This window comes from Tiliqua scincoides, chromosome 6 (assembly GCF_035046505.1).
Source record: "Tiliqua scincoides isolate rTilSci1 chromosome 6, rTilSci1.hap2, whole genome shotgun sequence".
Classification (NCBI taxonomy): domain Eukaryota; kingdom Metazoa; phylum Chordata; class Lepidosauria; order Squamata; family Scincidae; genus Tiliqua; species Tiliqua scincoides.
In genome coordinates this window covers 9,184,428-9,199,753 of record NC_089826.1, presented here as the reverse complement: position 1 = coordinate 9,199,753, position 15,326 = coordinate 9,184,428, and the positions used below count along the sequence as shown (strand labels likewise).

At 41.8% G+C, this 15,326-nt stretch overlaps 1 protein-coding gene and 1 pseudogene across 1 annotated transcript in view; both read left to right on the top strand.

The window, feature by feature from the left end:
• Positions 1-15,326, top strand: part of ANTXR2 (ANTXR cell adhesion molecule 2) — a 147,271-nt gene that overhangs the window by 73,472 nt on the left and 58,473 nt on the right. The window contains exons 12-16 of the mRNA XM_066632532.1: positions 2,695-2,790; positions 6,550-6,597; positions 10,592-10,684; positions 12,934-13,101; positions 14,318-14,398. Coding sequence (XP_066488629.1) covers positions 2,695-2,790; positions 6,550-6,597; positions 10,592-10,684; positions 12,934-13,101; positions 14,318-14,398 — 486 coding nt within the window. The remainder of the gene's footprint in view (positions 1-2,694; positions 2,791-6,549; positions 6,598-10,591; positions 10,685-12,933; positions 13,102-14,317; positions 14,399-15,326) is intronic.
• On the top strand, positions 1,480-1,599 carry LOC136656258 (5S ribosomal RNA; annotated as a pseudogene).

The window sequence follows — 15,326 nt, the reverse complement described above, 5'->3', positions numbered from 1 at the left end:
GCATTGGAGAGAGTCTGATTGATGGATTGTCTGCCTAATGGCTTTCTTACATCACAAAGGCCAGCAAGGCTGTTTTTAAATTGCCTAGCAAAGGGACATTGTTTTTTAAATGGTTTTACTTTAATGCCATTTTTGCCATCCACATGAGTTCTGGGAAAGGAACACTCCTGAATACTGAGAATCAACCTGTGTCATCTTATTATCAAGTTATTATCTTGATACATTTGTTTCGCTGAAGACGAACTTCCTTAAATGTTTCAGCTATATGATTTTGGTGATTAACTTGGGCCATTCAAAGTTCAGTTTTTTGCCTTTCTCTTTCTCTCTCCTTGGAGCTTGCCCAATAGAGAGATCAACCTTGTTACAGGTTCTGTAACCACTTATCCTAGAATAAAAGAGCATGGGGTTGTTTACTCTGGGGGAGAAAAAAGGAAAACAAAACTCCAATCTTTGCAACTGAAAAATGGCTTTAGCAGGAATAAGATAATGAAAAATAATATGCATTATTTTAGTTTGTCAATTGCAATAGGATTCAATTGCATTGCATTCGATTGCATTGTAGTGTTGACCTTTAATTGAAAAAAACTAGTACAATCAACCTACGTTACTTTATATTTGATAGTAGGCAGGTTCAATAGCAAAACTGAACAATATTTATGATACTGTTGTGCATCCAATTCTCATTTTACATTTTCTTTTTACATTTTTATATGTTTACGTTTTAATATTGTATGAACTTGAAAATCTGAAAATAAAAAAAGAATATGGGTTTTCTTATTCATCAGTTTTAATCTAATTATCTGAATTCTGTGTTTGAAAATACGTAAAAGAGGAATGCTGCAAAACTTTACTCCCTTACCATCAGCTTGTCTGAGAAGACAAGAATAGAGTTTGCTATAACTCCCTTAATAACCAAATCAAACAGCCAGATGTCTGTTCCGTGGTTAGACCTAGCTGCTCATTTGGTTTCCCAGCCCAGTACATTGTTTTCATAAAATAGGAAACATATTTGCTGATTAGCATTGGCAGAAAAGTCACCTTTTCCACAGAAAGCATGATCCTGAATGGTGATAAAGCGAGGTCCTAAATATTACAGCCGCAGAAGCCGGTATAGAAATATATATAAATATAGATATATTTGCAAAGAAGGAGCCTCTTGTCATTTTAGACAACTGGTATGAAAATAGTTTCATATCACTGTGATGATCAGTTACTTTTAAGAGCAAATAAAATCTTAGGAGGAGTTGGTTGGCAACCTTCAGTCTCGAAAGACTATGGTATAAGCCTACAGCACCCGGTATTCCCAGGTGGTCTCCCATCCAAGTACTAACCAGGCCTGACCATGCTTAGCTTCTGAGATCAGACAAGATTGGGCATGTGCAGGGAAGGAGTTAGAACATGAATATGCATTCATACTTATGACTGGCATCAGTGCCCCTCCCGCTCCTCTTTGGAGCCATTCCAAGCATAGCACTTCCCTTTTGCAGCAACTGTTACCCTGCAGATGCCCAATCTCATCTGAACTCGGAAGCTAAGCAGGGTCAGGCCTGGTTAGTACTTGGATGGGAGACCGCCTGGGAATACCGGGTGCTGTAGGCTTATACCATAGTCTTTCGAGACTGAAGGTTGCCAACCATTACTTCCCTTTTGCTCCCACTGCCCAGAATGGCTCCAAAGGGGAGGGGCCTCTTGCACGCTGCAGTGAGGCTCCCTGCAAAACTTAGTGCTTTGCACCCCTTCTGGCTACGCCACTGACTGGTATAGAACCGAAATTCTGGAAAGGGGTTCTTCAAGGCTGTGGTTTGGCAATAAACTCCCCCCCCCCGCCCCCCAAGAAAAAAAAATATACAGCAAAACCCAATCTGGATATACTTCAGGAAAGCATATGACAAGTTTTAATAAAAGCTTTTCACACGAATGTTCCAAAGGTGGTACATTTTCACAGCATGACAGTTCAGATTTCAAAACTTGAAAAGCTCAGAATCAAAGTGATAAAGCTGAAACTTGCCTTTGTCACCATAATAGCATAGGACCGCCCCCCCCAAACCACTGATACAGAGGGTGTTTGAACAGAGAATGCTTGGTTTCATTTGGTTCTGAAATAAACACTTGTGAGGGTGTAACTGCACATGTTCCTGCAATTGCTTTCACTTTTTTTTTTTTTTAAAAAAATTGATTAATTTTCTTAATGGAAGTATATGAAGTTTAGAGTTGGGAATGAACGAATTAATCTGCAAGGTCCTGCAGTACGAGACAGAAATTATGATGGATTTCTTTGCAGTTGTCAGAATGTTCCTGTATAATCAATACAGTGTGGTGAGAGCCAGTGTGGTGTAATAGTTAGAGTGTTAAACTAGGACTTAGATAGGAGACCTGTCCAGACATGGACGATCACCTTGGGCTTTTAAATTTCATCTAGCTGACGGTGTTCTTGTAAAGATCAAATTGGAGTGCTGGTGGAATAGAACCAGGTATGTCATCTCCAATTTTTGGAGGAAGGAATTGGGGAAAAAATATAAGTAAAATACTTTTAAAAAGATTACCTGGTGCATGTTATGTAGCTTTTATGATCTTAATTAACCACATCTTTTATTGTACTCTAATGTGGCATTATACAGGAGAGAAAGAGAGCGTGGTACCCTAGAATTTCCACGGACAAGAAAATAATTATCTTTTCCCTTCCTTTTTCCACAGACAAATGGTATAGCTGCTCTTATAGCTATTCTAATATTATTGCTTTTGGTGGTTCTTGGTCTCCTATGGTGGTTCTGGCCTCTGTGTTGCAAAGTGGTAAGTGAAATAAATCCATGAATAAAATGCATAACATAAGTATTATCCTAAACTAGGGGTCTCCAAACTTTTTGACCAGAGGGCCGCATCAGATATCTGGCATGATATCAAATATCTGGTGTGGTGTGGAGGGCCGGAAAAAAATTAAAATGTAAAATTTAAATAAATAAATTAGGGATGGAACTTAGATGAGTGAATAAATGAATGAATGGGCTCATTCATTTAACCTTTCTGACCCTCAGAACACCCTCCAGACACAATCAGAGCAGAGTTCTGTTCATGTTTAGCTGAGTGGGCCAGAGGCTTTCAGGGGACAAGAGGTTGGCTGCAGGCCGGAAAGAGGCTTTCTGCGGGCCACATCTGGCCCCCGGGCCAGGGTTTGGAGACCCCTGTCCTAAACTACAGCAGACAAAAAAAGGACCAGAAGTTTTTATTTTGGAATCTGTAGATGATGGCAAGTACAATATATAATTAGGGGTCTACAATTCTGCTCATTGTTCTCGCCATGGATAATATCCTACCATCCTCTGGCAAATATAGACAGAAGTATTTGTTCATTCAGTATCCAAAGTCAAGGAGGTCCACTGTCTGAGACTGCAATACTGTGCACACTTTCTTGAGAGTAAACCTCACAAAGCAGAATGAACCTTACTTTTGAGTAAATACGCATAGGATTGCACTGGTAAATCTTGGAACACCAAGATTTAAAACAAGCTGAATTGTGGTGAATTTCAGCAAGCATCTTTACTGATTAAATTTTTACTTAATTTTATTTAAATTTTTACTTAATACGCCCTCACTGATTAAAGCAGAGCTGATGCAGTGGAATGATTAAAATGGAGCTTCTGCACAGACTTACTTGGGATTTAGCCCCATTCCTTCCTTCGACACACTAGGAAAGCACATGACTAACTTCCAAGTATTTGCACAGAACTGGACTGGATGAGAGCCACAAGTTTCTTTGGTTGAGATCTCACACATCCTGCATTCACTGAATGTGCAGAGAACCCTTGAAATATGAAAACAGCTTATTTTAGCAATCTAAATTAGCTTAAGAAATACCTTTAGTTAACCTGTACTGCAAAAAAAAAAAAAAAATGCTGTAGGGTTTGAACAAAACAGTTAATATTGATGAAGAAACCGTCCCCCCCCAGATTCCTTTTGGCAGCAGCCAGTTGGCATCTAGTGTGACGAATGAATTGGGCATGCTGTTTAATTGTTGGCAGAAGCCAGTTGGTAATTTTTTTTAACTTGATCTGCAGTCCATGCACACTCCCAGGTTGTTGGTTTTTTAGTTTTGTCTTGCCTTTTAATTTTTTTTTTCTTTTTAAAAAGAGGAGTTCACTGTTGACAGTTCTTTCGCTCTTTCCAAACGTTGGAACATATGACTGCATCAAGCTGGCTCTGGGCTCTGGTGCTGACATTTCTTAATGCCCACCTCGTTTGAACACTTGAAAAGTGTTAATGAGCAGATCAAAGGGACTGTTGCCTGAAGCAATTGATTTTTAAAAAAAAATTAATTAAAAAACAAAAAAGGGGGAAGAAATCGGCTGTCCTCCAAATCCGAGTCTCAATTTATTTTTTTGCAACTAAGAAAATGGGAAGCAACCCGTTTCTGACAACAAAGATAATAAAACCAAACCAAATAAAATTGGAGAAGACTCAAACTCTGCATATGGTAAATAAAATGGAGATTTAGTCTCCCGGGTCCTCAGGACGGTATTTAAGAAATCTGAATTAAACAGAAATGCTGGCCGCCTAGCAATATTATGTCTTTTAACATGTGCAAGTTTTCAGGCTCCTTAAAAAAATGTTCAAGATAAGGGTTCCTTCTCATCTTTATTTTGAATGAAGATCTCAGTCCAGAATAAGTACCAGCAGGACATTTTTGCACAGAGCTGTCTGTATACTTTTACATGACTGTAGAACTTAAGGGAGCGGCTATAAATGGGGATTATCCCCAGAAGGAATCTCAATTATAAACTCACTGGTCAGCTTAGCTACTGGTAAGTCCCACCTGCAACCTGTGGGTAATACTGATCTGCCTTACGGAGTCCCTGTAACAAATGCAACAAAATAATATATTTGATATATATAGTTATTTGATTTTCTCTGTGAACTGCTTTATGAACTCTTTGTGGGAAAGCGGTATATAAATAATAAATAAATTAAATAAACCAGGCTGCTTACAACCAAAAAACTGGTAGGACCACAAAATTGAAAAGGTCATTGAAAATGTGTATGCGCAACCTCCCGATTTTAGTAATGGGTTATGTCAGAATGCCAGATGCAAGGGAGGGCACCAGGATGAGGTCTCTTGTTATCTGGTGTGCTCCCTGGGGCATTTGGTGGGGCCGCTGTGAGATACAGGAAGCTGGACTAGATGGCCCTATGGCCTGATCCAGCGGGGCTGTTCTTATGTTCTTAACTACAATTCCCAGGAGGCCTTGCAGGCCTCTTGTTATCTGGTGTGCTCCCTGGGGCATTTGATGGGGCCGCTGTGAGATACAGGAAGCTGGACTAGATGGGCCTATGGCCTGATCCAGTGGGGCTGTTCTTATGTTCTTAAAATGATGATGCCAAAATATGATGGGATTTCTGACTACAGACAGACAAACATCTATTGCACAATACACCAGACATAACTGTAGTCAAGAAGAAAGAAAAACCGGTCAAAAACACTGATATAGCAATACTAGAGGATAGCAGAGTGGAAGAAAAAGAGCTGGAAAAAACAACAAAATACAAAGATTTACAAATAGAAATTGAAGGCTGTGGCAGTAGAAGACCAACGTGATCCCAGTGGTGATTGGCGCCCTTGGTGCTATTCCAAAACACCTTGAAGAGCACCTGAACTGCATTGGAGCCACAGAAATTACTATCCACCAACTTCAAGAAGCAGCTTTACTGGGAAGAGCTTACATCTTGCGCCGATATTTATAACAGCAAAACAGCATCAAAACCAGGCATCCCAGGTCCTTGGGAAGGTCTGAATAAAACAAACCAGTCAATTAACATCTACCTGACTGGGCCAAAATCCAGTAGTATATGAAACACTTTGAACTCTCTAAAGTGGTATAGAAACACAAAGCAGTACTATTTTTGTTAGTCCACTGTCCATCATTCATCTGTTGCCTGAAGCAGAATTCTGTTTCTTAGTTCCTATCAAGAGGGGAAAGGGCAGGGAGAAGATGAATTAGAAGGAAAGAGAGGCCACAAACAGTGGATAGCTCTAGAGCACCTCTCACCTCTCCTTTACATCTGCAATGGCTCGCTTAATTTCTCTTCCATGTAATCCCACCCACTGCCATCCTTCTCCTCAGTTGCTTCTGCTTCAGGTCCTGTTTGTTTGCCCTAGATGTAGTTTGCTGGTGTAGTTTGTAGAAAAGTGAGGCATTAAATAAAGATAAGAAATCTTGCCTAGGTGTAGTGCAGTAGCCAGCAAAATAGGATCTTTACTTCCATGCGCGTTCCAGTGTCCTTATTAAAGACACCTGCAGGTCCCCACCTACCTTATTAAGCCATTTCTGCCCAACATTGCGTATACTCAACAGGGACCAAATGTGTACACCTGTGGGCTGGGCAAAAATGGGGTAGGAACTACTGCTCTAGCCTATAGTCTTGAGTGACTGAACACATGTAACTGGCGTAAAGCAGGAAAATGCCCAATCTGAACACCCTGTTACTCTGTGACTTCAAAAGATTGTTGCTCTCTACTGTGATGATGCTTTATCCTCAATAGTGTTTTTCTTCCAATAGGTAATTAAGGATCCACCTCCTCCACCACCACCATCAGCTCCAGTAGAGGTATGTTATGAAACTGTTTAAAAGTATTTTTTTTTTCTTGAGACAGATTTCAAAGACTCAGAGATGTCAAATAAATAAAGGCATAACTATCCACCTCCAATAAAAACACATTGTTTCCTGCTCTCTCCAGCAACAGCTCATTATATAGATTGAACCTACTTATCTGTGGATTTTATATCTGTGGTTCTGACTCAATGCAGGTTCCCTGGGGTAGCGGGTTTTTTTGCCTAGGCATTCTGAAGCCCGCAGAGGCCACGGGCTGATCTGCATGGCCTCTGCAGGCTTCAGGCCTCTACAGACTGTGCTCTGGTCACCTTTGCAGGGTTTAAAGGTCCCAAAACCACAGATTTCCTTGTCCATGGTTTTTAGTATCCACAGGGAGGTCCGAGAACCCCCTTGTGGATACTGACGCCCCACCTCTATCGATTGAATCCAGGTGTGTGTCACTTAACAACTGTCTGCTTAATGACAGACTGCATATACAACGGTAGTCAAAGCACAACAAAGAGGCTCTTAATGAAGCAGTCAGGTCTCCCATAGCCTGCAGCAGAGTGTCTGTTTACACAACAAAGAGGCTCTTAATGCAAAGAAGAGGCAATCTATCTCCAGTAGCCTGCGCAACGAATATCTGGCAGGGAGTGTCTGTTTACACAACAAAGGCACTAGATTGGGCCGAGTGTTCGCTTAATGACCTGATTGCGTAAGAACAGGGACATATCCCCATCATTAAGTGACGCATACCTGTATATGTGGGATAGAGGGCAAATGACAGGGGCAGCTTTATCCTTCCTGAATCCCCATGTGGTCATGCAGTGTTGCTGGTGTAGCTTCTGCTGCATCCCTCTCGGGATTTTTGGTTGCTGTTCACTTTGCTCCTTGCAGATGGATTAGGCCCAGGAAGGGGCTCAGGATTTAGCATGCAACGCCGTTGCTGCTCCCCCCCTCCCATGCCTGATCCACTTTCCTCCTTGCCCCGGTCACCGCTCCGTTCTGCCCAACCCTCCCCAGTTCTGCCTGCCCCCCACCTGTTCAACCTCCTTCTCCAACCCCTTGTGTGGGTTTACCCGCTCAGGCAGGTGTCCACTGGCCCGCCAGTGCATGGAAGGGCGTTGCTGCCTCCCTGCCAGTGGGCTCGCTACTTTCATGAGCAGAGGTTGCTTTATGACAGCTGTAAAGTAGCTCCACTGTTGCAATGCTAATTGCGCTAGCAGGGGAGGGGAGTAGGATTGGGCCATAGGTAAATTAACCTGTATGTTATGGACAGGAGTAGAACTCAGCACAGGGAAGCCATCTTCAACAGCAGTCGCATGTCGAATTCAATGTGAAGCTCTGCTATACGGGTGTGCCTTTTAATGTATCAGATTATCTTGTTGAAGGGAGGATCCAAGAATCTAAGTTAAACAGAAAATGCCATTTTTTTTTCCTTTTCGTACTTGTTATGGCTAAAATTCCTAAATGCTATAAGAAAATTAGGAATCTGCCAGACTGTGCCTTCAGGTAAACAATCTATATGCATGAAACATTAGGAAGAAGAGGCAAGTAAAAGGAAGGAAGATCGGTGTGACTAACTGTTCCAGCAAAATAACAGGAGGGTCCTTTGCCCTTTCCTTTCTATTTAGAGTGGTTGGCTGTTGGTGAAGTCCCTAGAGGGAAGGGGCCAATTAGCAGTTGGGGCAGGCAGGCCAATGGAAAGGGACTTTCACTGACTTCTTTCAGAGGTCTGGGCAGGAGGAGGGCAGGAGGTCTGGTCTAGAGGGTAGAGCCTCCATTTCCCTGAAGATAACATCCACAAGGTCGCCAGTTCAAGGCCACCGGCACCGTGCGACCTTGAAGCAGCTGATAAGCTGAGCCCAGTTATTCCATCTGCTCTGAGCGTGGGAGGATGGAGGCCAGAATGTGAAGCCAGACCAGAAAGAAACATCTGAATGTTGTGGTTCTTGAAAGATAGAACCTTCTTTCAATTGTAAAAATCCTATGGGGATTTAAATAGCCTGCCTATGTAAACAGCCTTGAATAAAGTCTTGAATAAAGACCAAGAAAGGCGGTATATAAATACCTGTATTATTATTATTATTATCACCATTATTATTATTCTTTCCTCTCCCCTCCTGATAGCCAGCAGAGCGGAATACATTTTGCCTGGTAGATTTTTTATTTTGCTTACCTCCTGGAGGATTTCCCTTGTCTTACACCTTGTAACGTGATTGATTGTTGCTCTCCATGGCACTATTTGGGGTCGCTCAGAAATGTGTATGATCCTGTGTCTCCTTTTGATTTAGCCTGAATATTTAAGCTTGCAGCAACCCATAAAACCAAAATTGATAGTTGGGTGTAGGGCAACATTCCTGTACAGACAGCATACACCATTAGACAGATTGGTTCTCCAGAAGCACCCAGGTAAAGTGGCTGTGTTGCCGGAGTGGGAATTGGATTATAATAGACACTTCAAAATACATTTCGCTGCAAATTGATTTTCCTCACGCATAACCAGAATGTTGGGTTTATATGTTCAGTGGTTGCAGGTACCAGGAGGAGAGAGGGGAATAAACTGCTTTCTAATTTTGAGAATATCTTATTCAGTCCTTTTCCTGAAGCAGAGCTTTAAACATGAAAGCATCTTCGGATCATATCAAATGAGACACATCTATATTTTTCCTTAAGTGCTGTCTTTGGTGGAAAAAAACATATTTTAAACTCTCAAGGAGTATGAAGAGTAATCATGAACACAGTCAACATATTTTAAGTTCATGTGAGACAAAAAAAAAAAAGGAGTGTGGCAACAGAGGGTGTATCTATCCTGCGTATCTAATATTGGTTTAGTGGTAAATAGGTAATAATTTTTTTTTTCAGGGGTCCCTGAGAATTGGAGTTCTTTCAATGGGTTCTAGAAATCTCTACTATAGAATTCCCCAAATTAAAGTTCTTACAGTTTTTTGGAAGAAGCCATGACAGTCAAATTAGTATAAAACTGTAGTTTGGAAATGGTAATTGAGACTGTCTGGTTTATCTTTAAGTGGCTCAGGCTGCAATCCTAACCACACTTTCCTGAGAGTAAGCTCCACTGAACAAATAGGACTTATTTCTGAGTAGACCTGGTTAGGATTGTGCCCTCAGTTCTTTTCCAGTCTTTTACTATGTGTGAGGTTCCAACGTATACATGGAGCTCCCATGAATAAAATGATGCACAGAGCCTCTGTTCACTACAGTGTGACAGACTGCTCCAGGGGAATGGGCTATAACATTTGCAGGGGTTTTTGCCAACATTGCAGTAAGTGAATGTGAGAGCTTGTACGAAACTGCAACTCTGTGTGCGCATGAGAGTTCCCATTTGCTTTGTATTTGGTACATCGGATGCAGTCTAGGCCAGTGGCATAGCTAGAGGGGGTGCAAAGCAATACGTTTTTCAGGGAGCAGTGTGCAGTTTTTCACGGCAGTGTGCAGCCTCTGTTTTGCTCCCACCACCTGGAATGGCTCCAAAGGGGGAGGGGTTCCTTGTACGCCATGCTACGGCTCCCTGCAAAACTTAGTGCTTTGCACCCCATCTAGCTACACCGCTGGTCTAGGTTAAGAATTTTTGTATTGTATGTGTCATTGGGGAAGTTTTTAGCACGTGCTAAGTTGCATTGATTTCACGTTAAACAGGTTTAATTTTAGCTGGATTATTGGTTCTTGTGGTAGCACCTCGTATTTCTGTATTTTTGCCATAAAATTGTAGACATCAGGCTTGTCTAGTGAACCTAACCCTTCCTATTGTGCGAAAAGCATCCCCTAAGCTAAAGGACACTTACAGTGCAGGAGGAGGCATTGCTGATGTTCTCACTACTGCAACTCCAAAGGAACAGCAGCATGATTTAACCTCTAATATGTCAGTTATACCATTCATCGTAGATCTCTCTCTCTCTCTCTCTCTCTCACTCTCTCAGCAATTTGCTTCCTTTCTAAAACAACTCCTCTCAAAAATATATTGATTTCTTTTCTTTTCTTTTTAATTCAGGAAGAAGAAGATCCTTTACCTGCAAAGAAATGGCCAACGGTGGATGCATCTTATTATGGTGGGCGTGGAGTAGGTGGAATTAAAAGAATGGAGGTTGGTACCATAGGACCATATGATGAGATTGCTATGGCTGCAAGCTACATAAATGGTTAGGGATGGCCTTAGGAGCTGTGGGGCCCAATGCAAAACATTTTTTGTGGGGGCTCTACCCCACAAAATCTGTCTCCTGAAAACTAGGGTTGCTTTGTTTTTGGAGAAAGGAAGACTTGCATTTCTTATTCACTGGTTGTTTGTCTTTTTTATTCTGTTTTTGATGTTTTATGCTTTTTAATTTGATGCTAGCCACTTTGAGTGATTCAAGATTGATCTACAAAGGCAGAATATAAGTATTCTTAAAAAAAAAATAATAGCCTGATGCTGAAGATAAACAATGGGAGGTGATTACTGTCTTTATGTTTTGCATATGAACTTCCTGCAGGCATCTGGCTGGCTGCTGATGGATGCCATGTTCTTAGGGTCCAAGGACTTACACATGATCTTTAGAAGTTTGAATAGCATATTTGCTTTGATTTCATTGACATTGATACTCATGCAGTTTGACAAGTTCAGTCAAGAGCTTTAATATCAGCATGAATTTTTGAAGCTAAAATTAATTTTTTTTTTAAAGTTAAAAACAAGGACTCCTCAGTGTGCTAGATTATAATTATAGCTGAATTGACTCAGTACCCCATGATGTCAGATTTCCAGAAGTTTCTCTTTATCTATAGAACAATTCTAGGCATGTTTCCATTGGTTAGGAAAGAACTGATTTCATTAGTTCCATTTCATTGAGACTTTAATAGGTTTGAAAAAGAGAGGTTTGTTCCAACAGGCTAATGCTAACAGAGAGCAATTCTTTTCAAGGCGTGTTTGATTTTTTTTTAATTCTCTTGGGAAAAAAAATTACAGTGCTGCATGAGTATTCTGCATATGGAGCGGCCAAGTTCTGTAACAAGGCTGACACTGTATTTAAGTCTCTGCCATTCTGTCTCTGTCTGGGGTAGTGGTTCAAAAAATGACCTGTGAAACAGTTAGTTCCGAGTTCAGATCTCTTGAACTCAGTGGGGAGGAGTTAGGCAAGATACTATCTCCCAGCCTCCGCTCCATACATGTGGATGCTGGTGTTGGCTAACCAGTAGCTTAGCTACAGAGAAGAGCAGTAGGTGTTGCGGGCACTGTGGCACCTGCAATACCTATCGCACCACCCCCTGTAGCTATGCTACTGTGGCTAACCTATCTTGGTGCAGCGTCATTGGTAAATGGAGATCTGAGTGGGAAATCTCTAGTCACTCTAGTTTTATTACTGAGAGTAAATCCACCCTATTGCTTACCATAAATTGGAAGCGCTGCTACAACTTATTGAACTGAGCAATGGAGATTGAAGGGCCTACAGACATGCCCTTAATTGCACAACCACAATTGTTGTTTTAGAGCAGGGGTGGCCAAACCCCGGCCCTGGGGCCACTTGCGGCCCTCAAGGCCTCTCAGTGCGGCCCTCAGGGAGCCCCCAGTCTCCAATGAGCCTCTGGCCCTCTGGAGATTTGTTGGAGCCCGCCCGACACAACTGCTCTCAGTGTGAGGGCAACTGCTTGACCTCTCTCATCAGCTGTGGGATGAGGGTTCCCTGCACTGCTTGCTGTTTCTGCGATGCAGTAGCGGCAGCAAAGGAAAGGCCAGCCTTGCTTTGTGCAAGGCCTTTTATAGGCCTTGAGCTATAGCAAGACCTTCATTCACTCATATAAGTTCATCTGTAATATATTCATTTATGTAAACTTATATAAATTTATTCAAATTTTAAATGTAAATAAATTCTTTTTTCCCCCCAGCCCCTGACACAGTGTCAGAGAGATGATGTGGCCCTTCTGCCTAAAACTTTGGACACCCCTGTTTTAGAGGGAAATAGCATGTGGGATGATGTGAAACTGCAGTGAAAGAGGGGACTTTAGTGGTTTACCCCTGCTGTGGTTTTGAGTCTTATTGCATTTTCAATGGAAGCTTTATTTTTTATTTAAAAATAGCATACAAGGTTCAAGCTGTTCTCAGAACTGCAAGGGGAACAAACGACTAAAGTTTGTTCTTGCTGCATTCATAAGTGTGGAGTAAGGTATGTGCACTAGAATCCCACGTCACCCAATCAACCCTACTGGCTTGCTTAACCACGAAATTAGGTGTATTATTTAGTAGAAAATGATCATGGACTCAAACAACTTAATATGGTTATGTTACAAACTTTTCATGCCTGTTGGATTTAGCACCTGCTATCCAAACTCAAGGCCACTTTAACAAAATCTTGGTTTGTTTAGGTCCGTTGGGGTGATAAGGGATCAACAGAAGAAGGCGCCCGGCTAGAGAAAGCCAAAAATGCTGTGGTGACGATTCCAGAGGAGCCGGAAGTGGCATATCAACCTAGATCGTCCAAACCCAAGCCTGCCTTAGTGTCACCTCAGGTCAAGTGGTACACACCCATTAAGGTACTCTTTGAATCATCAATATTTCATGCACGAGTCTGTGGTGCCACATCTCTGCCCCTTTCTTCAAATCTCAAACCCCGCCTTTTGCACATAGGCCATATCATTCATAAGGCTAACTAGGCTGAAGCCTAGGGGCCCCATACAGACCAGGGGCTCTTCGTTTTTTCCCCCTGAAACACTATTACCTGCACCCTAGGGCTCCAATGGGTTACAGACAGACAGACAGTATCGAACAATTTTACCCCCAAAATGTGCTTTCCTGAAGAGTTCTACTCGCACAATAAAAATATAAAAAGAATTGAGAATAGAATTCATTAGGAGACCATCAAAATAGTTATAGGGCTATGAACTGCAGTCAAATACCAACCACACAAGGTTCTGGCTGTCAGCTGTAATGGGGGTGAAAGATTGAAGTGCTGGGGGGGGGGAGCAAAGTACCTGAAAGCCTAGAGGCCCAACCATGGGGTTAATACAGCCCTGCATGGACCCCGACCTATGTGCATAATTCTCTTTCCTAACTGTAACCAAGCCTTAGGTACATGCAGAGGCATTAAACCACAGTCTTCGTTCCTTCCCCTGGTCTGTCCTTCCTCATCTGTGGGTTCCCACTGAGTATTATAGAGTGCAAACGGTTTGGAAACGGGCCTATTTCTGTGACCTGTGTAATTCCACAAGATACACTGATGGCGTAGGAGAATTGACAGAGTATCTGCAGGTGGCATTTTGCAAAATCAGGGTAGGAAGGCAGGACAGCTTTAAATAATTGTCACCTATCAGAAAATGTCTCTTCCCCAAACCAAGTCGTGATGAACCATCAGTTCAGCACCTGTTTTGACCAATCAAAACTTCATTTAAATTAGGGAAGGGTAGAAAGCCTTTAAGAGAAAAGGCAAGAAAGACATTTAATCTTTATTTCATCTGCGGTTGTTTTAAAGAGCCTTAAACTTAAAGTAGTAAAAGACCAGAATTTAGAATTTCCCACTCATTTAACACCTTGTTAAGAACCACTTACTTAATCACACATCGGTGGCTCAATGTGTTCCCATTAAGCAGAATTTATGCCTAATAGCATTCCATTTTAAAGAGCACTCATTGTCCTACATTGTCATTTGCCTGAAGATGCTTCCCAGGACATATCCAAGGACACGTAATGGTTCTGAGAAGCGCTGTAGTGCCTGCCACCTAATCAAAAGTTTTCTTGGTTTCCTCTTTGCAGGGTCGACTGGATGCACTATGGGCTTTGCTGAGACGGCAGTATGACAGAGTGTCTTTGATGCGACCGCAGCAAGGAGATGAGGTTTGTGTGTGAGAGTGTGTGTGTGTGTGTGTGTTTGATGTACTTGGCTGTCACTTAAGTCTGAATAGTCACTGGCCAGAGATTCCTGTCAGCACATGGCAGAACATGACCAGGAGAGCCTCATGGGTCAGATCTCTACATAGGCCATCAAATGGCCAAGGAGTTGTTGTTAACACATTCATTCATCTTGTGACTATATTTATTTATTTAAAAATATGTGTCTCTCATCTTTCTGTTAACATCAAGACAACATATAGTTTAAAACATTGAAAAAGTACCATAGAAACAATTAAAATTCATACAAATGAGAGAGCAGTAGTAAAAAAAAAAAATGGCCCAAGGCCTCTACTAACAGCATCAGGAGGCAAGAGCTTACTAACAGCATCAGGAAGCAAGAGAACTAAAACTCATCATAGCAAGCTCAGTGCTTATGCTTGGAAGAAGGTCAGCAGAAGAGGAGGGAAATGGACCTCTTTTATCCTGGGCTTGACTACCGAAAAGGCCTTTTCTCTGGTCTCAGCCAGTCATGCTTAGATCTGCAGGACGCCCACAAGAGCCTTGCGAGAAAATCAAAAAAGATATAGGATTATATTGTTTAAAATGGTATTCTACTTGGATGCTGAGCTATTACAACCTTCCCTTTTTCTGCTTCTTCTGCTTCTTTTGAAGTGGGAGAACGACAAATTGAGGTCTCTTTTTTGAGCACAGTAGAACAGGTGATAGTATTGGCATGGAGATGGATGAACTCACTCCTCCCTCACCTGTAGATATTCATGTGCTAGGTAGATGCTAAACTGCTTGTAATTTTCTCACCCTGTCTCCACATAGCATCCTCTTGCATTACTAACCATGTTTGAAATTCTCTCTTTTTCACCTCTCCCTGTGCATCAGTGCGAGTTAGTTGAGCAGAACTTGAAATTCTTCTGCA